Source organism: Erythrolamprus reginae, chromosome 10 (genome assembly GCF_031021105.1).
Source record: "Erythrolamprus reginae isolate rEryReg1 chromosome 10, rEryReg1.hap1, whole genome shotgun sequence".
Lineage (NCBI taxonomy): Eukaryota > Metazoa > Chordata > Lepidosauria > Squamata > Dipsadidae > Erythrolamprus > Erythrolamprus reginae.
In genome coordinates, this window is record NC_091959.1 from 48,161,770 (window position 1) to 48,187,836 (window position 26,067).

At 44.3% G+C, this 26,067-nt stretch overlaps 2 protein-coding genes across 3 annotated transcripts in view; one reads left to right on the forward strand and one right to left on the reverse strand.

Moving 5' to 3' along the window:
* Positions 1 to 423: 423 nt before the first annotated feature.
* On the forward strand, positions 424 to 15,928 carry ANAPC7 (anaphase promoting complex subunit 7). Its single transcript, XM_070763221.1, has 11 exons — positions 424 to 630; positions 1,524 to 1,710; positions 3,853 to 3,972; positions 4,152 to 4,263; positions 5,952 to 6,105; positions 7,499 to 7,641; positions 9,151 to 9,268; positions 9,371 to 9,567; positions 11,668 to 11,892; positions 12,985 to 13,135; positions 14,656 to 15,928. The coding sequence occupies exons 1-11, from the start codon at positions 530 to 532 to the stop codon at positions 14,843 to 14,845; spliced, it is 1,698 nt and encodes a 565-aa protein (XP_070619322.1). The 5' UTR covers positions 424 to 529; the 3' UTR covers positions 14,846 to 15,928.
* A 2,629-nt stretch (positions 15,929 to 18,557) lies between these two features.
* ATP2A2 (ATPase sarcoplasmic/endoplasmic reticulum Ca2+ transporting 2) overlaps positions 18,558 to 26,067 on the reverse strand; it is a 39,778-nt gene continuing 32,268 nt past the window's right edge. Inside the window, exons 18-19 of one of the 2 annotated variants that reach the window (XM_070763218.1) lie at positions 24,601 to 24,721; positions 18,558 to 19,722 (exon numbers count right to left, since the gene is read on the reverse strand). In XM_070763218.1, coding sequence (XP_070619319.1) covers positions 19,709 to 19,722; positions 24,601 to 24,721 — 135 coding nt within the window. In that variant the 3' untranslated portion in view covers positions 18,558 to 19,708. Of the gene's footprint in view, positions 19,723 to 22,813; positions 24,722 to 26,067 lie in introns of those variants that run through there. The other variant, XM_070763217.1, reaches the window with a different exon arrangement.

Sequence of the window (26,067 nt, forward strand, 5' to 3'; positions counted from 1 at the left end):
TTGCTATAGGGGCAAAATATGGTGCCTCCCTCCCATTCTTATTTATTTTCAAATAAAAACACAAGAATCTGATGCAACCCACGCTGCCTGCCTACAATAGTTTACGGTGAATTGCTTTGCAATATAATGCTGAGAGCGCCCGGTTGCAGAAGGAAGAGTGTGCAATTCCGCGCATGCTCAGACGGTACCGTTCGTCCGTTTCCTATTTTCTAGTAGTGCCTAGGCCGGTTTTGGGCGAGGTGTCTAATTCAGTGCCTGATGTCAACCCCTTTTTGATTTATACGGGAGGATAAAGATCGTATTTATATTTTAGAAGAGGAGAGTGAAAGCCGAGGCAACGCCTTTGTGGGTGTGGGAAAAGCGGCCGTTAATGGAGGGGTTTTTTTCTGACAGGCATGAGTTAGACAGCCCCGCTGAGGGGGCGCGGCGGGTGGTGTCATGGCCGCCCTTGACGCGAGGACCCCTCGGGGAGGCGCCATTTCGGAGTCTCGCCGTCGTTTTCGGCGCTTCGTTTCGCTTTGCCGCCGCCATGAGCGTCGTGGATCATGTGCGGGAGATGGCGGCCGCCGGGCTCCACTCCAACGTGCGGCTGCTCAGCGGCCTCTTGCTCACCATGAGCGGCAACAACCCGTGAGAGAGGAGGCGGGGCCTCACGGAAGCGGGGCGGGGAAAGGAGACCACGCAGCGATCGACCTGGGAAAGGGGGGGGGAAGCAACTCCTATCCTCCCATCGCTTATAGCGCTGGGGATGATGGGCGTGGAGATTCCAGAGCGGGGCTTCTTGACCTTAGCAGCTTGAAGATAGTGAGGGGACTACAACTCCCAGAATCCCCAGCCAGCAAAGCTAGTCTCAGCAGTGCTGCCTGGCTGGGGGATTCTGGGAGTTGTAGTCCCCCCCCATTCAAGATGCCAAGATTGAGAAGCACTGCTCTTCCAGACTCTATGGGAGGGAGGCAGGCTCAGGAGGATGGGATAGAGAATCCAGGCAGGGCGGGCAGTGATTAGATGAGAGGGCAGGTACGCTGGCTGGGGATGATGGGAGTTCTAGAAACCCCATCTTACAAGCTGCCGAGGTTTGAGAAACACTATGGAAGGTTGGCTCAGCAGGATGGGATAGGGAATCCAAGCAGGGTAGGCAGCCATCAGGTGAGAGGGCGGGTACGCTGGCTAGGGATGATGGGCGTTCCAGCAACCCCCATCTTCCAAGCTGCCGAAGTTTGAGAAACACTGCTCTATTGACACTATGGAAGCTTGGCTCTGGAGGATGGGATAGGGAATCTAACAAGGAGGGGTCACCAAGGGTGAGTGATTGAGCTGGGGAAGATGGAAGTTGTAGTATGGAGCCTAGCTGAAGGAAGCTGGGTGAGGAAAACCTTAGCTTCCAAATATTTGCAGTGGTTCCTTTCCATTTGAGTTGGTGGTCTACCTCGCAGGGTGGGTGTGCAGGGGAAGGAAGGCCGAGTGGTTGGGAAGAAGCCGACCCCAACAGTGACCCTCCATCTCTGCTTTGTCCTTCTTTGCAGGGAGCTGTTCTCTCCCTCGCAGAAATACCAGCTCCTAGTCTACCACGCGGACTCCCTCTTCCACGACAAAGAATACCGCAACGCCGTCAGCAAGTACACCATGGCTCTCCAGCAGAAGAAGGCCCTGAGCAAGACCTCCAAAGTCCGGCCCCCCACTGGCGGTGCAGCAGCCGCGCCCCAAAGCCAGGTGGGTGAAGGGCCCACCTGCTTGGGTCTGACCACGATTGTTTAGGAGCTTGGCCTCCTCCCTACGCTCCACTGGGGAGAAATTTCTCCTTAGCTGTAGGTTGCATCTTTCCTGGATTAATTTCCATTCACTATCCCTGAATTCCCTTTGTGGTTGAACATTTTTTGTCTTTTTTGTCTTAATGACGGCCCTTCTGTCAGGCAAAATATGGAATATATTTACACAGATGATTCATATTTCCATAGTTCTTATATTTTTATGTACTTTCACATTATATCACAGGTTGTTTTTTTTAAAAATCAATTATTATTTTCACATCCAATTATACCATCTTTGCCAGGTGTCATAATATTCTGAGTTATATAGTCCTGTGATCTGCATCGTCAGTTTATCCATTTCTGCACACCTGTATATAGAAACATGGAAGATTGAGGGCAAAAAAAGACCTCCTGGTCCATTTATTATTATTATTATTATTATTATTATTATTATTATTATTATTTATTGGATTTTGTATGCCGCCCCTCTCCGTAGACTCAGGGCGGCTAACAACAATGATAAAAACAGCATGTAACAATCCAATTAATAAAACAACTAAAAACCCTTATTATAAAACCAAACATACACACAAACATACCATGCATAACTTGTAATGGCCTAGGGGGAAGGAATATCTTAACTCCCCCATGCCTGGCGGCATAAGTGAGTCTTGAGTAGTTTACGAAAGACAGGGAAGGTTGGGAGCAGTTCTAATCTCCGGGGGGAGTGGGTTCCAGAGGGCCGGGGCCACCACAGACAAGGCTCTTCCCCTGGGGGCCGCCAAACGACATTGTTTAGTCGATGGGACCCGGAGAAGGCCAACTCTGTGGGACCTTATCGGTCGCTGGGATTCGTGTGGTAGCAGGCGGTTCTGGAGGTAATCTGGTCCAGTGCGATGTAGGGCTTTAAAGGTCATGACCGCCCTTATACTATTTCCTGTATTTTATCTTAGGATGGATATATGTTTATCCCAGGCATGTTTAAATTCAGTTACTGTGGATTTATCTACCACTTCTGCTGGAAGTTTGTTCCAAGGATCTACTCCTCCTTCAGTCAAATAATATTTTCTCATGTTGCTTTTGATCTTTCTCCCAATTGACCTCAGATTGTGTCCCCTTGTTCTTGGGTTCACTTTCCTATTAAAAACACTTCCCTCCTGGACCTTATTTAACCCTTTAATGCATTTAAATGTTTCGATTGTGCCCCCCCTTTCCCTTCTGTCCTCCAGATTCTACAGATTGAATTCATTAAGTCTTTCCGGATAAGTTTTATGCTTAAGACCCTATGTTTTTAAAACTGGAAAAATGAAATAAATAAAGCTTTAAAAACGAAATAACTTTAAACCTGATGGGAATTGCTCCTAAGGGAGCTGAAAGAGCCAAAACCTCTTTTAAGAGTTGACACCAATCTGATCGGCATCTAACAAGTCCAGAAAAAAGGATATTCTCCAATTCTGGACATTGGTCTTCTGGCATAATTTCAGCCTCTCAGAAGATGCTGCCTTTAAACGGAGGGCAAATCTTGTTGCTGCAGGAGCCACAAAATAATTCAACAGCTGCCAATCAGTTTACAGTCACAATTCAAAGTGTTGGTCATGACCTTTAAAGCCCTGCATGGCATTGGACCAGAGTACCTCCGGAACTGCCTGCTACGGCACGAATCCCAGCGGCCGATAAGGTCCCACAGAGTTTGCCTTCTCCGGGTCCCGTCGACTAAACAATGTCGTCTGGCGGGCCCCAGGGGAAGAGCCTTCTCTGTGGCAGCCCCGGCCCTCTGGAATCAACTCCCCCCGGAGATTAGAACTGCTCCCACCCTCCTTGCCTTCCGTAAACTACTTAAGACCTACCTATACCGCCAGGCATGGGGGATTTGAGACATCTTTCCCCCAGGCTTATTATAATTTATGTTTGGTATGTGCTGTTTGGTTTTTAATTATGATAGGGTTTTTAGTTTTTTAATATTAGATTTGTGCCATTATAATATTGTTTTTATCGTTGTTCTGAGCCGCCCTGAGTGTTCGGAGAGGGGTGGCATATAAATCTAATAAATTATTATTATTATTATTATCATTATTATTAAAGATACGCCTGCTTTTTCCCCTAGTGTCTGCCTTCTGAAATCGAAGTGAAATACAAAATGGCCGAATGTTACACCATGTTAAAGCAAGACAAAGATGCCATTGCGGTACTCGATGGCATCCCGTCCAGGCAGAGGACCCCCAAGGTAGGTTCCTCTCCACCGATTGAAGCCGGGCGAGGTTTTTTTCCTGGCGTCGGTGGCGTTCACACACGTCATTGCTTCGCTGCCAATCTTAAGGCGCCATTGCAAAGCCAGAGCCTTGTTAGTTAGGGATTTCTGGGTTGAAAAGTTTTGCTGGAATTGCTCTGTTTTTTCTCTTGCAGATTAACATGATGCTGGCCAGTTTGTACAAGAAGACGGGCCAAGAACGCTCCTCGGTGACCAGCTACAAGGAGGTTTTGAGGCAGTGCCCGCTGGCGCTCGATGCCATTCTAGGTAGCTCTCCCCTAACACTCTTCCTTCTGTTACTTGTCACCGTTGGCAAGGAGTAAAGTTGGCTACTTTGACATCAAGGTATGGCCAAGGGATGCTGGAAGGCTTCCGAGAGTTCTGTCAAGCTCTCTGGTAGAATCCTCCCAAAAATGCACAGATACAATTTCAGACACACACACACACTTTTGAAAATTCAAAACAATGTTCTTTATAATGAAAATTCACTTAAACCAAGCCCTCTTTTGGTATAGCCAAGAGCCCTCGTCTCCAAACAAACTGGTAATTTGTACAAGTCCCTTATCAGTTCTGAGATACTTAGCTTGCAGCTGTGAGGCAATTCACAGTCCTTCTTCTTTCACAAAGTGAAACACACGTTGCTCTGGTTTAGTTTCAAAGCGGGGAAAAATCAGCACACAAAAGGTCAAAGTCAGTAAAGCAGTCACGAAACACAACGATCAGATAATCCTCCACAGTGGCCAAACCCAAAGGCTGCTATTTATAGCAGCCTCACTAATGACCACAGCCCCACCCAACCACAGGTGGCCTCATTTTCTTTGATAAGAATCTCTCAGTTGTTGCTGCCTATGCATCGCTCTCCGCATGCGTGGCTGTATCATGAACTCTTGTTCTGAATCCAAGGAGGAGCTAGAGAATTGATCTCCTTCTGAGCTGTCTGCCACACTCTCCTCCTCCCTGTCACTCATGTCTTCTTGGTCAGAGGAGCCTTCATCAGCAGATTCCACCGGGGGCAAAACAGGCCTGCAGCATGTGGATGTCTCCCCCACATCCACAGTCCTTGGGGCAGGAGCTGGGCCAGAGCTAACCGAGTGAGTGTAATGTATTTGAGCCTTACTGTTTTTGGAGATCAGGAGATTACCGTATTTTTCGGAGTATAAGACGCACCTTAGTTTTGAGGGAGGAAAATAGGGAAAATAATCTTACTAGGTATTCATCTGGCTAGCGTCTTTAGTCTGGTCAGCTTCAGCACATTATTTTATCCCCTGGTAAGGGCTTTAAAAAACTTTATTTGGAGAGAGTAACAATGAAAGAGCTTGCAAGCCAGTAAGAGCTGGGAACATCATTAGCTCCTGGAAAGAAATATTTGAAGCAAGTAGAGCAATGGAAAAATCCCTGCAAAGACTTAGGGCTTGGAAAACATTCTTTGCAAAGAGTAACAGTGAAAGAGCTTGCAAGCTGGTAAGAGCTGGGAACATTGTTAGCACCTGGTTAGGGCTGGAAAGAAACTTATTCAGAGCAAGTAGAGCAATGAAAAAAAAATGCAAATACTTACAGCTTGGAAAACGTTCTTTGCAGAGAGTAACAATGAAAGAACCTGCAAGGGAAGAGCTGGGAAGATCGTTAGTGCCTAGTTAGAGCTGGGGGTAAAAAACTTCGAAAAAAAGCTGCATTCAGAATATAACACACCTGAATTTTCAACCTCTTTTAGGGAGGAAAAATACGAAAATAAGGGTAGGTGCAGGAGTGGTAAGAAACCAGTTTTGCGGTTCAGCTTTTACCAAACCCTGAATTATTTTGGTTGAAACATCCTTTGTTTGGGTTTTTTCCGGCCACGTTGCGTGGGCTCCAGCTCCCATATGAAACCCTCCATCCTGGTCTTGTTGCCTTCTTCTGCCAGACCGAACCTGTTTTTGTTAACCTGGATATCGTAACCATGGTCTGTCCTCATCCAGGCTTGTTGTCGCTCTCGGTGAAGGGCGCAGAAGTGGCTTCCTTGAGCATGAATGTGATCCAGAGCATCCCGAACCTGGATTGGCTTTCGGTGTGGATCAAAGCGTACGCGTTCGTGCACACGGGCGACAATACCAGAGCAATCAACACAATTTGGTGAGCAACCGGATCGGGATTCTCGAGGGGTTTTAATCCGATTGGGACGCAGAAAAATCTTTGGCACCAAACGTGAAATGTAAAATCTAGAATAATAATAATAATAATAATAATAATAATAATAATAATAATATTAATTAGATTTGTATGCTGCCCCTCTCCGACGATTCAGAGCGGCTTTAGTTTAATTTTTCTCCAATTCCAAAATTTCTCTTCCTTTCATTCATTCGAGATAAGAACTCCAAAATACAGTGGTGCCTCTACTTACGAACTTAATTCATTCCGTGAGCAGGTTCTTAAGTAGAAAAGTTTGTAAGAAGAAGCAATTTTTCCCATTGGAATCAATGTAAAAGCAAATAATGCGTGCGATTGGGGAAACCACAAGGAGGGTGGAGGCCCTGTATCCTCCCAGGAGATTCCTAGAGAGGCCCCACGGAGGCTTCTCCCCACCTTTTCAGGCCCTGTTTCCTCCCAGGAGATTCCTAGAGAGGCCCCACGGAGGCTTCTCCCCGCCTTTTCCGGCCCTGTTTCCTCCCAGGAGATTCCTAGAGAGGCCCCACGGAGGCTTCTCCCTGCCTTTTCCGGCCCTGTTTCCTCCCAGGAGATTCCTAGAGAGGCCCCACGGAGGTTTCTCCCCGCCTTTTCTGGCCCTGTTTCCTCCCAGGAGATTCCTAGAGAGGCCCCACGGAGGCTTCTCCCTGCCTTTTCCGGCCCTGTTTCCTCCCAGGAGATTCCTAGAGAGGCCCCACGGAGGCTTCTCCCTGCCTTTTCCGGCCCTGTTTCCTCCCAGGAGATTCCTAGAGAGGCCCCACGGAGGCTTCTCCCTGCCTTTTCCGGCCCTGTTTCCTCCCAGGAGATTCCTAGAGAGGCCCCACGGAGGCTTCTCCCTGCCTTTTCCGGCCCTGTTTCCTCCCAGGAGATTCCTAGAGAGGCCCCACGGAGGCTTCTCCCTGCCTTTTCCGGCCCTGTTTCCTCCCAGGAGATTCCTAGAGAGGCCCCACGGAGGCTTCTCCCTGCCTTTTCCGGCCCTGTTTCCTCCCAGGAGATTCCTAGAGAGGCCCCACGGAGGCTTCTCCCTGCCTTTTCCGGCCCTGTTTCCTCCCAGGAGATTCCTAGAGAGGCCCCACGGAGGCTTCTCCCTGCCTTTTCCGGCCCTGTTTCCTCCCAGGAGATTCCTAGAGAGGCCCCACGGAGGCTTCTCCCTGCCTTTTCCCGTTACAGTTTCGGAGGCTGGGGTTTGTAAGTGGAAAATGGTTCCTGACGAGAGGCAAAAAAAAATCTTGAACACCCAGTTCTTGTCTAGAAAAGTTCGTAAGTGGAGGCGTTCATAAGTAGAGGTGCCACTGTATTGTTTTACATCAAATCCTTTCTTTTTTTTTTCCTTCTTCAAAAGTTCGCTGGAGAAAAAGTCACTCCTGAGAGATAACGTGGATATACTGGGCAGTTTAGCAGACCTCTACTTCAGAGCTGGGGACAACAAGAACGCCATCCTAAAATTTGAACAGGCCCAAATGTTGGATCCCTATTTAATCAAAGGTAAGGCTCCAGCAAAGAAGGGACAATTGTTTGGGTCCTTCATTGAAGTTTGTAATTTCAAGCATTAGAAATCGGCCGCTTGAAAAAGCAACGCTGATTGACAATCAGTTTATTTTATTTATTTATTGGATTTGTATGCCGCCCCTCTCCGCAGACTCGGGGCGGCTAACAACAATGATAAAAAACAACATGTAACAATCCAATTTAATAAAACAACCAAAAACCCTTATTATAAAAACCAAACATACACACAAACATACCATGCATAACTTGTAATGGCCTAGGGCAAGGAATGTCCTAACTCCCCCATGCCTGGCGACAAAGGTGGGTCTTGAGTAATTTGCGAAATTTCACATGTTGTCAGCAGCTAATTCAACTTTGCACAGAACAAAGTATTGCATGAGAATATTTCATTCATTCAGCTCTGGGGTGTGTTCTTTGAGTGTTCCCTTTATTTTTTTGAGCAATGTATATACAGCCCCATGCTACATAACTCAGCTCCATTTCATGCTGAATAAACTAATTTATTTTTTTAAGATCTTTTTTTATTTTTTCACCATCTTTACATAAAACATTCATATCTATGTCATAGTATCAAAACATACACAATTATACATTTCTGTCCAAAATGCCATAAACAAATATCCTAAATTTACACCTTTTGTTATTTTATCTCCCGTCTGTTTTCCTTCTATATTTCGTATTACTTCCTTCCCTCCTAACTAAATTACTAAATAGAAAACTCTATTTAAATAGATTTTTTACTCCAAGAGCATTTTAAAATAAATTTGATTTTTTTAAAAAAATAATCCATTTTTATCCACCCTGTTTACGTCCCCTTGAAGGGGGGTGGGGGATCTCCAAACCCTTCTCTGGCATTTCCGAATACTGTATGGCTAAAAAGACACAATCTTTGTTGTGTTTGAGTATCTTGGTTGTAAGGTTTGGGTTTAATTTGGATCTCTCCAAATGAAATGATGGAAGCATTTTGAATATAAAAGCAAAAATCTTTAACCTCAATATGTATAATTACCGTTCGATAAAAAAACCAACTATTTTTATGAACACAATTTAACTTGCAGTAACTATTATAGCCTTTGTATGAATAAAATTATTCTTTGTAAACAGTATATATGTTAGCCGCCCTGAGTCTGCGGAGAGGGGCGGCATACAAATCCAATAAATAAATAAACAAACAAACAAATGAATAAACGAATACACGAATACATGAATGAATGAATGAATGAATAAATAAATAAATATTTGGTAAGTTTTTACTTTCTGTTATATGCACAATTTGTATGACTTTTGAGGGCATCCTGTCGCTTAAAAAGTTGACGTGACAGACAAAAACTGTGGTCATTTTTGGATCCATAGCCCAAAACCTAGTTGAAAACACAGATTTAAGACAACGAAATCGCTGTTCCCCAGTGTAAATTATTTTGAGTGGTTTTACGGTTCTTCTGAAATTTGTTTTCTGGTGTTTTTTTTTTCATTTGTGTTTCTTAGGAATGGACGTCTACGGTTACTTACTGGCTCGAGAGGGTCGCCTGGAGGACGTGGAGAACCTCGGATGCCGCCTGTTCAACATCTCCGACCAGCACGCCGAGCCGTGGGTTGTCTCGGGGTAACTGTCATTCCCTCTCTTCCTTTTCCTTAAAACTCTTGGAAAATTCCTCCCGGGCTCCGTCTCATACTCTAACCGTCTATAACCCGCTTCCTCCCGCAGCTGCCACAGCTTCTACAGCAAGCGCTACTCGCGGGCCTTGTACCTGGGCGCCAAAGCCATCCAGCTCAACAGCAACAGCGTCCAGGCCCTGCTGTTGAAAGGGGCCGCTCTGCGGAACATGGGCAGAGTGCAAGAGGCCATCATACACTTCCGCGAAGCCATCCGGCTCGCCCCGTGCAGGCTGGACTGTTACGAAGGTGAGGGACTGCGGGAGGGGTAAATATTTATTAAAATAAACCGAACATACCATATTTCTCAGAGTATGAGGCGCTCCTTTTTCCTCCCTAAAAGAGGCTGATAATTTGGGCGCCTCTTATCCTCTGAATGTAGCTTTTTTTTCCAGCCCTATCTAGCTGCTAACCATGTTCCCAGCTCTTACCTTGCAGGTTCTTTGATTGTTACTCTCTGCGAAGAATGTTTTCCAAGCCCTAAGTCTTTGCAGGGTTTTTTTCCCATTTCTCTAACTTGCTCTGAATAAGTTTCTTTCCAGCCCTAACCAGGTGCTAACAATATTCCCAGCTCTTAGCGGCTTGCAAGCTCTTTCATTGTTACTCTCTGCAGAGAATGTTTTCCAAGCCCTAAGTCTTTGCAGGGTTTTTTTCCCATTTCTCTAACTTGCTCTGAATAATTTTCTTTCCAGCCCTAACTAGCTGCTAACGATCTTCCCAGCACTTACCTTGCACGCTCTTTCATCGTTACTCTCTGTGAAGAATGTTTTATTTATTTGTTTGTTTATTTTATTTATTGCATTTGTATGCCGCCCCTATCCGCAGACTCGGGGCGGCTAACAACAGCAATAAACAGTGTATAACAAAATCCAATACTAAAAACAGTTAAAAACCCATTATATAAAAACCAAACATACAGACAGACATACCATGCATAAAATTGTAAAGGCTTAGGGGGAAAGAGTATCTCAATTCTCCCATGCCTAGCGGCAGAGGAGGGTTTTAAGAAGCTTACGAAAGGCAAGGAGGGTGGGGGCAATTCTAATCTCTGGGGGGAGTTGGTTCCAGAGGGTCGGGGCCGCCACAGAGAAGGCTCTTCCTCTGGGTCCCGCCAAGCGACATTGTTTGGTTGACGGGACCCGGAGAAGGCCAACTCTGTGGGACCTAACTGGTCGCTGGGATTCGTGCAGCAGAATTTATGAATGGTATGTTTGTATGTATGTGTGTTTAGAAAATGGGGTCTTTTAAATTATTTTTAAACAGTAATTTAGATTTGTTGTAGAATGTTTTTTTCACTTTGTTGTGAGCCGCCCCGAGTCTGCGGAGAGGGGCGGCATACAAATCTAAATAATTAATTAATAAATAAATAAATAAATAAATAAATAAATAAATAAATAAATAAATAAATAAATAAATAAAAAAAAAAGGCGGTCTCAGAGATATTCTGGTCCGGTGTCATGAAGGGCTTTATAAGTCATAACCAACACTTTGAATTGTGACCGGAAATTGATCGGCAACCAATGCAGACTGCGGAGTGTTGGTGTGACATGGGCATATTTGGGAAAGCCCATGATTGCTCTCGCAGCTGCATTCTGCACGATCTGAAGTTTCCGAACACTCTTGAAAGGTCGTCCCATGTAAAGAGCATTACTGTTTTCCAGGCCCTAAGTCTTTCCAGGGTTTTTTCTCCCATTGGTCTAACTTGCTCCGAATGTTTCTTTCCAGCCCTAATCAGGTGCTAACAATATTCCCATCTCTTACCAGCTTGCAAGTTCTTTCAGTGTTACTCTCTGCAGAGAATGTTTTTGCACCAAATGTTTCTTTCCAGGTTATAACAATGTTCCCAGCTCTTGCTGGCTTGCAGGCTCTTTCACAGTTACTCTCTCCGAATAAAGTTTTTTTTAAAGCCCTAACCAGGGGATAAAATGATGTGCTGGCTAAACAAATTCTTTCCCCTATTTTCCTCCCCAAAAACTACGTTGTCTCTTATACTCTGGTGCATCTTAATCTCAAAAAATATGGTATATAACAACACATGTATCTTCGATGAATAATAGTATACTTATAAAGTCTCTTTCCTTTAAAATAATAAAAAATCCTAAAACTCAAATTATTCACTTTATCTAAAGAAGAAAAGCTATATCTAATTTTAACTTAACAAAATAGTCTAAGCAGTTTTCTTCATTTTTCAATCCTGGTATGTACTCTAATTTTTAACGCTTCAATTCCATTTCAAATCTGTTTTTAATTTAGTTTAAAACATGTTTTACACATTTAACTAATGCTGCCTGCTTTGCTCTTTCTGCCACCCAGGTCCTCTCAATTCTATTTCCCATTTCTTCATCCCAGGTCTCATCGAGTGCTACCTGGCCTCCAACGGGCTCCGGGAAGCCACGGTCATGGCCAACAACGTCTACAAGACCCTGGGAGCCAACGCTCAGACCCTGACACTCCTGGCTACCGTCTGCCTGGAGGATCCCGTCGCCCAGGAGAAAGCCAAGACCTTGCTGGACAAGGCCCTGATGCAGCGGCCCGATTACATCAAAGCCGTGGTCAAAAAAGCTGAGCTGCTCAGTGAGTGGGCTTCTTCCTCTCTTTGGTCGCTGATGGATGGGCTCTGTCCATTGATTGATTGATTGTATTTATATGCCGCTCATTCCAAACGGACTCAGAGGCTAGCAAGAGACTTAAATACAACAATAGTACAATGCGATCAAAATTGTTTTCATCTGGTTTGCCTATTTGCCGATGACTCTAAATTGTGCAGTAGGGTTGATACTCCTGGAGGCGTCTGTAATATGGCAAAGGATTTAGCTTTACTAGATAAGGGGTCAAAGCAATGGAAACTGCAGTTGAATGTTTCCAAATGTAAAATAAATGCACTCGGGGAAAAGGAATCCTCAATCTGAGTCTTGTATTGGCAGTTCTGTGTTAGCAAAAACTTCAGAAGAGAAGGATTTAGGGGTAGTGATTTCTGACAGTCTCAAAATGGGTGAGCAGTGTGGTCGGGTGATAGGGAAAGCGAGTAGAATGCTTGGCTGCATAGCTGGAGGTATCACAAGCAGGAAGAGGGAGATTGTGATCCTGCTGTATAGAGCGCTGGTGAGACCCCATTGGGAATAATACTGTGTCCAGTTCTGGAGACCTCACCTACACAAAGAGATGGATCAAATTGAACAGGTCCAAAGACGGGCTACAAAAATGGTGGAAGGTCTTAAGCATAAATCCTATCAGGAAAGACTTCATGGACTCCATCTGTCTAGTCTGGAGGAGTCACCCAGGCAGTTTCCATAGCTAACCTGGAACTAGAACTCAATGGCACCTGGTGATTTGTGGCTGGCTTTCATGCCTAGAACTAGAATTCACCGTCTCCTGGTGATTGGCCCCAAATCACCCATCTGGCTTTCGTGCCAAAAATAGGACTAGAATTCCCAGCTTCCTGGTGCTTGGCTCAAGGTCACCCAGCCACCTTTCATGCCTAGGGCTAGAATTCACCGTCTCCTGGTGACTGGGCCCAAATCGCCCGGGCTAAATCAGGACTCGAATTCACCGTCTCCTGCCAAACCTCCTCCTACAACTTGGTGCCTGTAACCACTGAACCAAACTGTCTCTTGCGAAACCATTTTGTTGGACCGCTTTCGATTTTTTTTTTCCTTTTCCCGACAGGCCGGGAACAGAAGTACGACGACGGGATCGCTCTGCTCCGCAACGCCTTGGCCAACCAGAGCGACTGCATCCTACACCGGATGCTGGGGGACTTTCTGGTGGCGGTCAACGAGTACCAGGAAGCCATGGACCAGTACAGCATCGCCTTGAGGTAGCCCTTCGAACCCCCCTGTAGCTCCTTCCTTCCTTCCTCTCCACCTCCGCTCTCCCCCTTCTTTCTCTGACGGCCTATTAAAAGAGAGTTCTCCATAGTGGTAGTAAGGTGATAGTAAGTCCTCGACTTCCTCTCACCGTTTGGAGAAGTTCATGCTTTGAAGGCTGCTTTTTGCAAAAAAATAAATAAAAATAAAATCCTTTTCAGCTCTCTTCCTCCCCTCCCATCTTTTTAGGGGGGAAAAAACTTTCAGATTCTCCTTTTAAATAGACTTTTTTTCATTTGCATTAATAATCATTACAGATCCCCCCCCCCACCCAACTTGACTTAAATGGTCCCATTTTTAATACAGCAGAAGCAGGAATAGAATGGAATGGTATTAGAATAGAATGGAATTAATAGAAAAGAATTAGAATAGAAGAGAATTAGATGAGAAGAAAATAGGAGATTAGAAGATAGAATAGGAAATAAGAGTGAAGTAGAATTGGGAAATGGGAATAGAACAGAACAGAATTCTTTCTTGGCCAAGTGTGATTGGACACACGAGGAATTTGTCTTGGTGCAGATGCTCTCAGCGTACAGAAAAGAAAAGAGACATTTGTCAAGAATCATGTGGTGCAACACTTAATGATGGTCATAGGGGTCAAATAAGCAATGAAGAAACAATCAATATTAGTAAAAATCTTAGGATACAAGTAACAAGTTACAGTCATACAATCCTAAGTGGGAGGAGATGAGTGATAGGAATAATGAGAAAAAACTACTAGTAATAGTAGTGCAGACTTAGTAAATAATTTGACAGTGTGGAGGGAATTATTTGTTTAGCAGAGTATTGGCGTTCGGGGGGAAAAAACTCCTTGTGTCTAGTTGTCTTGGTGTGCAGAGCTCTGTAGCGACGTTATGAGGGTCGGAGTTGAAAAAGTTTGTGTCCAGGATGCGAGGGGTCAGTCAATATTTTCACAGCCCTCTTTTTGACTCGGTCCTCAATGGAAAGCAGGTTGGCAGCCATTGTTTTTTCTGCAGTTCTGATTCTCTGACGTCCGTGTCGGTCTTGTTGGGTTGCAGAACCGAACCAGACAGTTATGGAGGTGCAGATGACAGACTCCAAACTGAGTCAGAGCTCCAAGTTCCTTTCTGTATTTTGAACTTCCAAGCAAAATCCCCCTCCTCCTCCTCCTTTTTTCTTCTTCTTCTTCCTCCTCTCCTCTTCTCTCTACTTCTTCTGTCTTCTTCTCCTTCTGTCTTCTTCTCCTCCTCCTCCTCCTCCTTTTTTTTTCTTCTCCTTTTTCCTTCTTCCTCTTCTTCCTCCTCTTCTTCCTCTTCTCCTCTTCTCTCTACTTCTTCTGTCTTCTTCTCCTTCTGTCTTCTTCTCCTCCTCCTTGTTCTCCTTCTTCTTCCACCCTCTTCCAAAGGAATCCTTCGGGAGGGGGGAGCTCCTCGAGAGGTGGCAGGCCAGGTGAGAGGATCCAAGGCAGCCCCCCCCCAGCCCGTGACCTTTCTGTCCCCCCCTTCCCCAGTTTGGACCCCAACGATCAGAAGTCGCTGGAAGGCATGCAGAAAATGGAGAAAGAAGAGAGCCCCACCGACGCCACCCAGGAAGAAGACGTAGACGACATGGAGGGCAGCGGAGAGGAAGGGGACCTCGAAGGCAGTGATAGCGAGGCCGCCCTCTGGGTCGACCAGGAGCAGTGGTTCCGCGGGCAGTGAGACAGCTCCGGAGCCGCACCACTAAGTACTTAACACACCATCGGGCGGCTGATACATCCTCACCTGCCTTGGAAATGTGGACAGTAATGCGGATCGACCCCCACCCCACCCGAGGAGTCCTTAAAAGAAGGAATATTCTGCCGCTATTTATCGCGCTATTTATGGGCTGCAGAAGACCGAGCGCCTTGTGTTTTTAAGGGTGGGCGGGAGCGGAAAAAAGGCTCCGGTACCCGACGGTGATTTCAAGTCCTTTCTAAAATTAGACCCTTTCGAAACTTTCAAAAGCCTTTTTTCCGAACACGGAAAACCTCGCAAACTCAATTACGCTCGGTCCCCAGCGGGAAGTGTTTTTTCTTCTTCTCCCTTTTGGTGGAAGGAGAATCTTTTAATTCGAAGCCTTTAGAGGCCCAAACGCCTCCGGGAATTGGCAGGAAGGGGTGGGATTTTTGCAGAGTTTTTCCCCGCTTCCCCCCCCCCCAACTTCTTCTGAGCTTTGAATGGGAGGTTTAGCGTATATGTTTTTTTGAATAGGGGAGCCTGCTGCTTCGCGATGCCGATTGACGCGTGGCTATCAAAAGTAGATCTGAAGAATTCAAAGGTGATTTTTTAAAAAGCTTAATGCGTGAGTGACTTTTCTTCCGGGTATTTTGGATATTCGATATATAGCGGGATGGACCACCGCCAAGCGAAGCTTTGCCGAGCCATAATCCCAATTAGCCTTGATTAAACTTCATCCCTTCCGCAGAAAAAGGGAGTTTTAAACAATTTTTCATCCCGCCCACTGCCTGATTTTCTGCTTCGAATTCCAATTAAAATTCCGTTAAATGACTTCAAATTTGGCCACAGGTTTGTTCCATCGCTCGCTCGCGAGTGATATTCAGCATTTTTGCAAAGCAATGGGTCATTTTTCACCCGAGTCCTTTTTCTCTGCTCTCCCCCTTAGAACTTTTATTTCTTGGTTACGTTCGGGATGTGTGCGTCTCTCGCATGTACCCTTATAACATTTCGCCTTTTCTTGAGAATAAATGTGTAACTGTTTTGTTGAAATAAATTGCCTTCGTCCAGTTTGGAAACTCGACGTTATTGTCTTGTCCGTAAAAGTGTTTTATGATCCGTTTTCCTCTTTTTAGTGGAGTTTTACCTCTGTTACAGGTTTATTTATTTCTTCCTGTTGAACACTAATAAGAATGAAAACACCCTAAACTTGGTTTAGGGTAACTTTTTATCTTAATCTACCAAACCTGGACTAGATGTATCGTTTTCGCCTTAGCTTATTTTCATTTGGTAAAAAATTCTATATATTTTACATCGAACGTAGCTGGCTCCGCTCTTTGCAGCCGACAGGTGAGGGCTTATTTATTTATTTACTGACTTCATTTATATGCTGTCCATCTCCTTGCAGTATTAGGGCAGTGAACAACAATGAAAAATACAATAGAGTACATACCGTATTTTTCAGTGTATAAGATGCACCTTTTTCCTCCCTAAGAGGCTGATAATTCAGGTACATCTTATACTCCGAATGTAACTTTTTTTCCCAGCCCGATCTAGTTGCTAACGATCTTCCCAGCTCTTACCTTGCAGGCTCTTTCATTGTTACTCTCTGCAAAGAATGTTTTCCAAGCCCTAAGTCTTTGCGGGGTTTGCTTCATTACTCTAACTTGCTCTGAGTAAGTTTCTTTCCAGCCCTAACCTGGTGCTAACAATGTTCCCAGCTCTTACTGGCTTGCAAGCTCTTTCATTGTTACTTTCTACCAAGAATGTATTTCAAACCCTGTCTTTGTAGGGTTTTTTTAAATTGCTTTACTTGCTCCAGATATTTTTTTCCAGCCCAAACCAGGTGCTATTAATGTACCTAAGCTCTTTCATTGTTATTCTCTGCAAAGAATGTTTTCCAAGCCTTAAGTCTTTGCAGGGTTTTTTCCATTGCTCTATTTGCTTTGAATAATTCTTTCCAGGTGCTAATGATATTCCCAGGCTCTTACTGGCTTGCAAGCTCTTTCATTGTTACTCTCTGAAAAGAATGTTTTCCAAGCCCTAAGCCATACAAATCTAATAAATAAATAAATAAATAAATAAGTCTTTGCAGGGGTTTTTTTATTGCTCTACTTGCTCCGAATGTCTCTTTCCAGGTGCTAATGATTTTCCCAGCTCTTACTGGCTTGCAAGCTCCTTCATTGTTACTCTCTCAGAATAATTTTTTAAGCCCTTAACCAGGGGATAAAATAATGTGCTGAAACTGACCAGGCTAAGGATGCTAGCCAGATGAATAACCTGGTAAGCAGATTCTTTTCCCTATTTTCCTCCCCAAAAACTAAGGTGCGTGTTATACTCCGGCGGGTCTTATACTCCGCTCCTGGTCTTGCAAAGGGCGGGTGGGCTTAATCACTTAACACTGGGAGCCTTGCATGTTTCACGCAGGTGACATGTTTACACCATTAAAGCCTGTGTTTATAATTACTGACTAGCTTTCTTCCCGTTCTCCAGCGTAGAGAAACGGACCTCAACGGATTTGAAGAATGACGGCCCTTGAGTCACAAAAAGAAAACCAATTATGATCGTTGTGATACTTTTCAGGCTGTGCCTCGCGACGCCCACGACAGCCCCGGCTGTGAATTGCTGCTCCAAAAAAGCTTGTATTGTATAAGCGAACCGGGACGAGGGGTGTGACATTTGTTTTCCATGCCAGAAACTGGGACAAAGTGACCCCCGTTTCCCTGAGCAACTGAGGTCTGGCGGAGGTTGGGTTGCCGAATGCTGGTTTTCCAAGGAAGCCATAAGCTGGTTTCAGAGTTTTAGAAACATAGAAGATTTGAGTGCAGAAAAAGACCTCGTAGTCCATCTAGTCTGCCCTTATTCTATTTCCTGTATTTTCTTACAATGGATCTGTTTATCCCAGGCATGTTTCAATTCAGTGACTGTGGATTTGCCAACCACGTCTGTGGAAGTTTGTTCCAAGCATCTACTCCTCTTTCAAATATTTTCTCACGTTGATCTTTCCAACTAACCTCAGATTGTGCCCTTTTGTTTTTGTGTTAACGTTCCTATTAAAAACACTTCCCCTCCTGAACCTTATTGAACCCTTTAACGTATTTAAATGTTTCGATCCTGTCCCCCCTTTCCCTTCTGTCCTCCAGACTATACAGATGGAGTTCATGAAGTCTTTCCTGGTCAGTTTGATGCTTGAGACCTTCCACCATTTTTGTTGCCCATCTTTGGACCCATTCAATTTGATCCATCTCTTTTTGTAGGTGAGGTCTCTAGAACTGGACACAGCATTATTCCAAATGGGGTCTTGTCAGCGCTCTATACAGCAGGATCACAATCTCCCTCTTCCTGCTTATTATACCTCTAGCTATGCAGCCAAGCCTTCTACTTGATTTCCTTACCGCCTGACCGCACTGTTCATCCATTTGGAGACGGTCAGAAATCATGACCCCTCAATCCTTCTCTTCTGAAGTTTTTGCTAACACAGAACTGCCAATACAATACTCCAATTGAGGATTCCTTTTCCCCAAGTGCATCCTTCCTCCGAGTCTGCGGAGAGGGGCGGCATACAAATCCAATAAATAAATAAATAAATTTTACATTTGGAAACATTAAACTGCAGTTTCCATTGCTTTGACCCCTTATCTAGTAAAGCTAGATCATTTGCCATATCACAGCCACCTCTAGGAATAACTTTGGAAAAATATATCGAAGGCAAAGGGTGTTTACTGTAGAATAAGTTTTTATTTTACCCGGAAACCAGGATGGTAGTGTGATGTTCCATCAGACGTTATTTACAACTTCTAAAAAAAAAAAAATAGTCACACACACTGCTATCTTAAAAATGGATCCAAATGGCTCCCAATGTCGGGAGCCACAGCACGCCACGTTTCGCCTGTGGGAATCCCTTGAGGTAGGATCCAGATGGCGGCGTGTCTCCCGTGGGCCGCCGTTCGCGTTGGAAATCCATCCAAGAAAAAAAAATGCAAGGAAGGAAAACGGAGGGGGGGGCTCCTTGACGGCATTGAAAAGCCCCTCCCAAGATACACCCGCTATGTTCGGATAAAAAAATGCATCACGATTCGTGTATTGCACCGAACGACTTTAAATTTTTAAAATAAGTTACACGAGTACGGTGCAAAAAGAAAAGTCTATTTTGCACGCTCCAGGTTATATATATATATATATTTTGTTTCCTTTAAAAAAAAAAAGAAAGAAGCTGAAATTATGGAATTTGAAGGTTTAAGAGTTTTCTTAAAACATTTCAGGAACAGGTACCATCCATCAATGATCTGTATAAATAGAACTGCATATTGTACAGAGCTGTTTAAACCGTTAAACTTTTTTTTTTTTTAAGATACAATAGAGGTCATCGGCTACGTACAACTGAAAAGCATGCATTTTGACAGTCTAATACTGTACATTTGATAAAGGATCATAACATTTTACACAATGAAATATGGAGAAAAAAAAAGAGGGGGGAAAGGGGGAAACTTGACCGGATCATCACTCATATTTCTTGCTCAGCAGGTAAGGGAGCCTTTTGTCTTCATGCATTCCCAGAATATCCTTTTGCAGAGGTCTGTTTTTATCAGTTAAAAACTTATATTGCACGGTTTGGTAGATCTGTATATATATAAACTTTTTAGTTGTATAAGAGCACCACACACTTCCTTCACGGAACACAAGTTTGCAGTTCAATTTTTTTTTTCCTCCTTCGCTTTCGGGAAGGCTTTTTAAAAGTTTTTTTTAAATTATTATTATTTCCATGTACAAGACTCATGCAGATGTTTTCAGCAGATGCGTTGCTAAAGACACATGCAAGAAAAATAACCTTACAATTCTGCAAAAATTGGTTTTTTAGGACTAAATGATTTACTCCAGTATCACTGCGAAGGAAAAAAGAGAGAGAGAGAGAGAAAGAGAGAGAAAAGAAAACATTAGTGATAAAAGACAGATAAAGAAAGCATAATAAAAGCCAAAGATTCCCCCTTTTTAAGACTTAGTAGCGATAGGCAATTGGTCATAACTTCCCACGATCCAACAGGAGAATATACAGGTTAGTAGAAAAAAGAACCAAGCATTAAAAAAGCTAAGTGGACATTTAGAATTAGCAGATTTTCATCCACTGGAAAGCTGCAAGCTGGTTAGTGGATTGAACACAAAGACGGACAAATGGTGGAGGTGAAACGTTCTCCAGAATTGTAACTTCCCTTTAAGACCTCAGAAGTACAAATTAGGGGAGGGTGGAACCTTAAAACATCTGGAGCCCAACTGAATCTAGTCCATCCATATCCACTACTCAAGAAGAGGGGAGTCAAAGGCTTTGAAAGCGCAGGCAACTTTAAAACAGCATTGTAATGTATAACAACACTGCTCAAAAAAATAAAGGGAACACTCAACACAATGTAACTCCAAGTCAATCAAACTTCTGTGCAATCAAATTGAAACACTGATTGACAGTCAATTTAATGTGCTGTTGTGCACACTCAACTTTGTACAGAACAAAGTATTCAATGAGAATATTTCAGGATGTGATCTTTGAGGGTTCCCTTTATTTTTTTGAGCAGTATATTTTTCTTCCCCCCAAATATCTACCTCTACCCTTGGTGTGTAGGCCCCTTGTATTTCCAGATTCCCAGGCCTTGTTGAATCAGCATAACCAACAGCCTTTCAACACAACCTGGTCACAAACTGTTTGGTTTTTCCTCTCAAAACTTTCCCAGCCATTGTGCTATGAATGACTCGCTTGCTTAAGCTTTCACCTGATTTTTTTTTTGTTAAAAAAAATGTTAATTTCAGAGTTCAAACAAAAAGCAACTTGCGAGGTTAGGAATCCGCCCAGTTTTGCTTGGCCTCGCTCTTCGTTTCTTGAATGGAACAAAATTTCTTAGCAAATAAGAGACTCCGGACTGCAGATCAAACTCCATTGACCCTATTAGATTTCAGAAAATCTTCTGAAAAGCAGATTGGAAATTTTCTGAAATCTTCTGACCAGATCTACAGTGCCCGTTGGAGCCGTTCCCTCTGAATAAAACATTTCCAAACTGCTTTTCTGTCGTAGGCCGAGGGGCGTGCCAGAAAGTACCCATCTCTTTTGGGGGAATTTTAAATTATTATTATTTTTTGTTGCTGATGGGTAAAAAAAATGTGCTGCTAAGCCACGAGAGCAGAAATTAGGGAACTGACGGATAAGCAGTGCAAGATGTACAAGAAGACAAACGCGAGGACAGAAGACAAAATCTGAATTATCGCTGCATGCTTTGTCTCTCCTGAAATCCTTGCGTGCAGCTAATTTTTTTATATTCTGGGAGGGGGGAGATGTCCTGTGTTATGATTCTAGAACAGTGTTTCCCAACCTTGGCAATTTGAAGACATCTGGACTTCAACTCCCAGAATTCCCCAGCCAGCATTCGCTGGCTGAGGAATTCTGGGAGTTGAAGTCCAAATCTCTTCAAGTTGCGCCAAGGTTGGGAAACACTGGCCTAGACCAAAGGTCTCCAACCTCCCTTTCAGACGCTCCCTTCTCTGGAGAAAAAAGGAAAATTCAAAAGCCAAGCCCCTGTGAATCTCTACACAAAGCCATTTGGAAACAGGCAACAAGCCTTAAACCGGCTGATTTAAGAGGACAGCTGCATTGTGTGAATACAAGGGAGAGAGACCAAATACCAGGGGGAGCTCCACTCTGCTTTTGGAAAATAGAACCCCCTGCCCTCTTTACAGCTCGGGGGACATGAGGAGGGAATGAAGGATGCTGGGTCAGGCGCTATTTGCACACTCGAGCCTAACCTGTCACCGTAACTCACACTCAAATGGGGGAAAAACACTCGTACGAACCCCTCAAATGAGGCAAAGTCACTTAATCACAAGTTTCAGGTTTGCAGGGGAAAAACTGTACAGGATCTTAAATTTCGGGTCAAATAGAACATAAAGGTTAAAGCGATGGGCCTGTGGATCCGAACTATGCAAAGAAAAACCCCGTGGATGTGCTCGGAGGATTCAGAAATCGCCTGGATTCTGCCAGCAGGGCCCATAAAGATCCACAGGTGCCGAAGCGAAATCGCGCTGGCCCCGCGAGCCCAATTTAGCGTTTGGGCCCCTGAAAAAAAGCAACCGATTGACGTCTCTTGAGATTTAAATCAGGAGGAAGGTGAGGAAAGGAAATATTTTGTGGGGGTTTTTCCTTTGGGAGGCTCAGGCAGAAAACGTCAGCTTTCTGCCTGAGCAGTGTTTTCCAACCAGTGTGCCGTGAGACATGGTCAGGTGTGCCGCGAAGCTCAGAGAGAGAAAGAAAGTAAGAGAGAGAGAGAGAAAGAGAACAAGAGAAAGAAAGCAAGAGAGAGGAAGAAAGCAAGAGAGAGAAAGAGAGGGAGGGAAGGAGAGAGAGAGAAAGACAGAGGGAGGGAGGGAGGGAGAGAGAGAGAAAGAGCATAAAAGAGGAAGGAAGAAAGAAAGAAAGGGATGGAGAGAAAGAAAGAGGAAGGAAGGGAGAGAAAGAGGGAGAGAGAAATAGAGCGAAAGGGAGGAAGAAATAACTTTTTTGTCCAAACTTTTTTTAGCCCCCCGCCCCGCCCCACTCAATGTGCCCCAGGGTTTCATAAATGTTAAAAATGTGCCGCGGCTCAAAAAAGGTTGAAAATCACTGAGCTAGAGAAATGGCCATGGGGAGCACGTGGGCCTTGGTTTATTGGGGTCTCCGGAAGGGCACACCACATAAAAGTCTCCGCCGTTACATACATACATACACAGCACGCACGGCCATCGAAATGGGAGAGAGATACTCACTTCAGCCGATGAAATGTTGGAAGGCATTGGAGAGAAACACCACACAGTTAGACTGTTAATGAACTCACAGATCAATACAGGACTCAAGTTTGGAAAAGGCAATAAACAGACACCATGCACAGACATTGATCACAAAGAGAACGATGGGGGTTAGTGGGCGGGTGGGTGGGCGAGAGAAAAAAAATAACAATACAGTTCTCTACAATATGTTCATTGCGTTATGTGGTATATTTACAGATATATTTTTTTTTACAACACACGCACACACGGACACAAAAGTTGTTAAAAAACTTATTTGCCGCAGCCCGAGATGTGGCTAGCAGATGTGGTACCTCGACAAGGTGGCACGGGAAAATTAACAGGTCTAAACCAAAAAAAGGACAAAAAAAAAACCCCCAGAGAGAAGTCCCAGCTCTTAAAAAAGAAACAAAACCATCAACACAAAACTCAACACAATCAGGTTTTGGTTGTCAATGCCCTGATTAATAACAGTAATGGAAGAGGGGAGGGAGATTTTAAAAAAAAAACAGTTCTAGTGCAAGAATTCAAATGGAATTCAGGTTAGAAATGAAAAAGGCCAAACAGAAGGGTCTCGGTTTTAAAAGAAAATTTATTTTCCTCTCTCTCTCTCTCTCTCTCTTTTGCTCTTTGCTTAAAGTCCATCCAGTTCTCTTTCCTTCCTTCCTTCCTTCTTTCCGTTCCTCTCCCATCCCTTCCCATAGCGGGCAATGCTGGTGAAACAACCTTGTTACAGTAAAAATACAGACGATATTTTAAATAAATAGTTTTTCTTTCTGCTTTTTTGTTTCTGACTTTTTTAAAAAAAGAAAAGAAAAACAAAAACCTCTACATGTGTCGGGGATAGAAACGAACGAACGAACGAGGAAAACAAAACAAAACCAAAAAAACCACCTAATTTTTAGCGGGATGCCTCTCAAAAATGGCGTTTTCTGCATCGGCAAGATCTCTGAAGAAAGACAGAGCAAAACAGGAAGGAAGGAAGGATTTAAGGGAAAGGGAGGGAGGGAAGGAAGGACAGAAGGAAGGATTGATTTAAGGGAAAGGGAGGGAGGAAAGGGAAAGAAGGAAGGAAGGAAGGAAGGAAGGAAGGAAGGAAGGAAGGACGGAAGGAAGGAAGGAAGGAAAGGGGGGGGTGAGAAATATTGAGGCAGCAATTCTGGTCTGATCAGTGCAGAAAACGCCCGACTGAGTGATAAATTAAGGATCAGATGTTCAACCATGCAGCAGACATGAAGAGAGCTCGCATGCTTCTGGTTTAAGGGAGGGAGGGAAAACGCCCCCACCCCACGACACTCATTCCCTAAAATCTGCTACCAATCGCGGTTTTCTCCAAAGGTGACCCCCCCCCTGCCGCCCCCACCCTACCCCCAGCGCTGTCATCGTTATTTTTTTACAAGGATGAGTGAACTATGAAACAGAACACTGTACATGCGTCTCCTCTACAAAAAAATATTTGCATAAAATAGTGTTTAATTTCTCTGTACATGTCGATGGACACCCTAGTTCGTGTATAAAAGAAGCGGGGAGTGGGGGGGAGTTAGGAGAAGAGGACTCCCCCCCATCCACCCAGGGGTCAGGGGAAAGAAAGAAAGAGAGGGGAAAAAAAAGAAGAGGGGGGGGGGAACCCAAAGTCTAGAATATGGAAACCTCAGTCACTGGCAAAAACATGTTCGTGTGAAAAATTCAGCAGAATAAGACAAAATTGTTTGGAACAATTTTTTAAAAATCGATATTATTTTTTCCTCCCTCTCTCTCTCTCTTTTTAAGTTAAACCTCTCTCTGACTGCCACGTTACGGCTACAGGACTTCAGGTCAAGAGAAGAACATGTCGCTAAAGTTAGTGTCTGTGCTATAAAGCCAAATCACCAACGGCAAGAACAGCAGCACAAACGGCCACGAGATCCCCTCGGTGCATGCAGACAAAGGACGTGGCTTGGTGGCGGGCGGCACACTATCTTTACCCGGCTCCAGGTAAGTACGCGCCACAAATTTAAGAGTCTCGTCCATCAGGATGACCGGCAGGGAGAGCTTGAGCACCATCAGCCACTGCGTCAAGTTCAGAGGGGTGATCTGGAAAATCAGCTGGGGAAAGAAAAAGAGGCGGCAAGAGGTCAGTCCGGAGCTCGCGCCAGGGGCCGGATCCTCAACAGGGCCCGGAATTCACCAGCTCAACGTTTCTTTTAAAAGGTGTGGAATTCAATTCCCAGGAGTCACTAGGTCAAGTTTTCCTCAATCTCTGCAAACATTTTAGATGGGTGGACTTGGGATGGCTGGGGAATCCTGGGAATTGAAGTCCACCCATCTTGAAAGAGATTAAGAGACATGCCTTAGCCAGGCGTTTGTTTGTTTGTTTGATTTGTATGCCGCCCCTTTCCACAGACTCGGGGCGGCTCACAACATAATAAAACAATTCATAACAAATCTAATAATTTACAATTTACAATTTAAAGTAAACCCCATTTTTAAGCAGACATACATACAAACATACCATACATAAATTGTATAGGCCTGGGGGAGATGTCTCAGTTCCCCCATGCCTGACGACAAAGGTGGGTTTTGAGGAGTTTACGAAAGGCAAGGAGGGTGGGGGCAGTTCTAATCTCTGGGGGGAGCTGGTTCCAGAGAGTCGGGGCCACCACAGAGAAGGCTCTTCCCCTGGGGCCCACCAACCGACATTGTTTAGTTGACGGGACCCAGAGAAGGCCCACTCTGTGGGACCTAATCGGTCGCTGGGATTCGTGCGGCAGAAGGCGGTCTCGGAGATTTGGGGAGACCTTGGCGAATCAGGCGAAGGCACAACAGACACAAACTCAAAGTGAACCGCTCCAAACGTGACTGCAGAAAATACAACTTTAGCAACCGAGAACTCACTACCTGAGTCTGTAGTTTTGTCACCTAACCCCCAAAATTTACCCTTAAACTGTCCACTGTTGACCTCTCCTGATTACCAAGAGGTCAGTAAGGGGGGGTGCACAAGTGCAACAGAGTGCCTTCCGTCCCCTGTCCTAATGTTCCCTCTTATCAGTGCCCGTCTTATGTATACATGGTATGCTTGTATGTATGATTGGTTCTTTAAATTGGGGTTTTTTAAGATTGTTTTTAATATTAGATTTGTTTACATTGTCTTTTTATGTTGTTGATAGCCGCCCCGAGTCTACGGAGAGGGGCGGCATACAAATCTAATAAATAAATAAACAAATAAACAAATAAATAAATAAATTCAATGTTATATCTATGTACACTGCTCAAAAAAAGGGAACACTCAAATAACACATGATCCGAATGAATGAAATATTCTCATTTTGTTCTGTACAAAGTGCACAACAGCAGGCGAAATTGATTGTCAATCAGTGTTGCTTCCTAAGCGAACAGTTTGATTCCACAGAAGTTTGATTGACTTGGGAGTTCTATTGTGTTGTTGAAGTGTT

Excerpts from the sequence above, each read along its gene's own strand:
- ANAPC7 (XM_070763221.1), top strand. The coding sequence starts at position 530 with ATGAGCGTCGTGGATCATGTGCGGGAGATGGCGGCCGCCGGGCTCCAC. Across the intron at positions 1,711-3,852 it reads CAGCCGCGCCCCAAAGCCAG|TGTCTGCCTTCTGAAATCGA; the intron begins GTGGGTGAAGGG and ends TTTTTCCCCTAG. Across the intron at positions 9,269-9,370 it reads GAGCCGTGGGTTGTCTCGGG|CTGCCACAGCTTCTACAGCA; the intron begins GTAACTGTCATT and ends TTCCTCCCGCAG.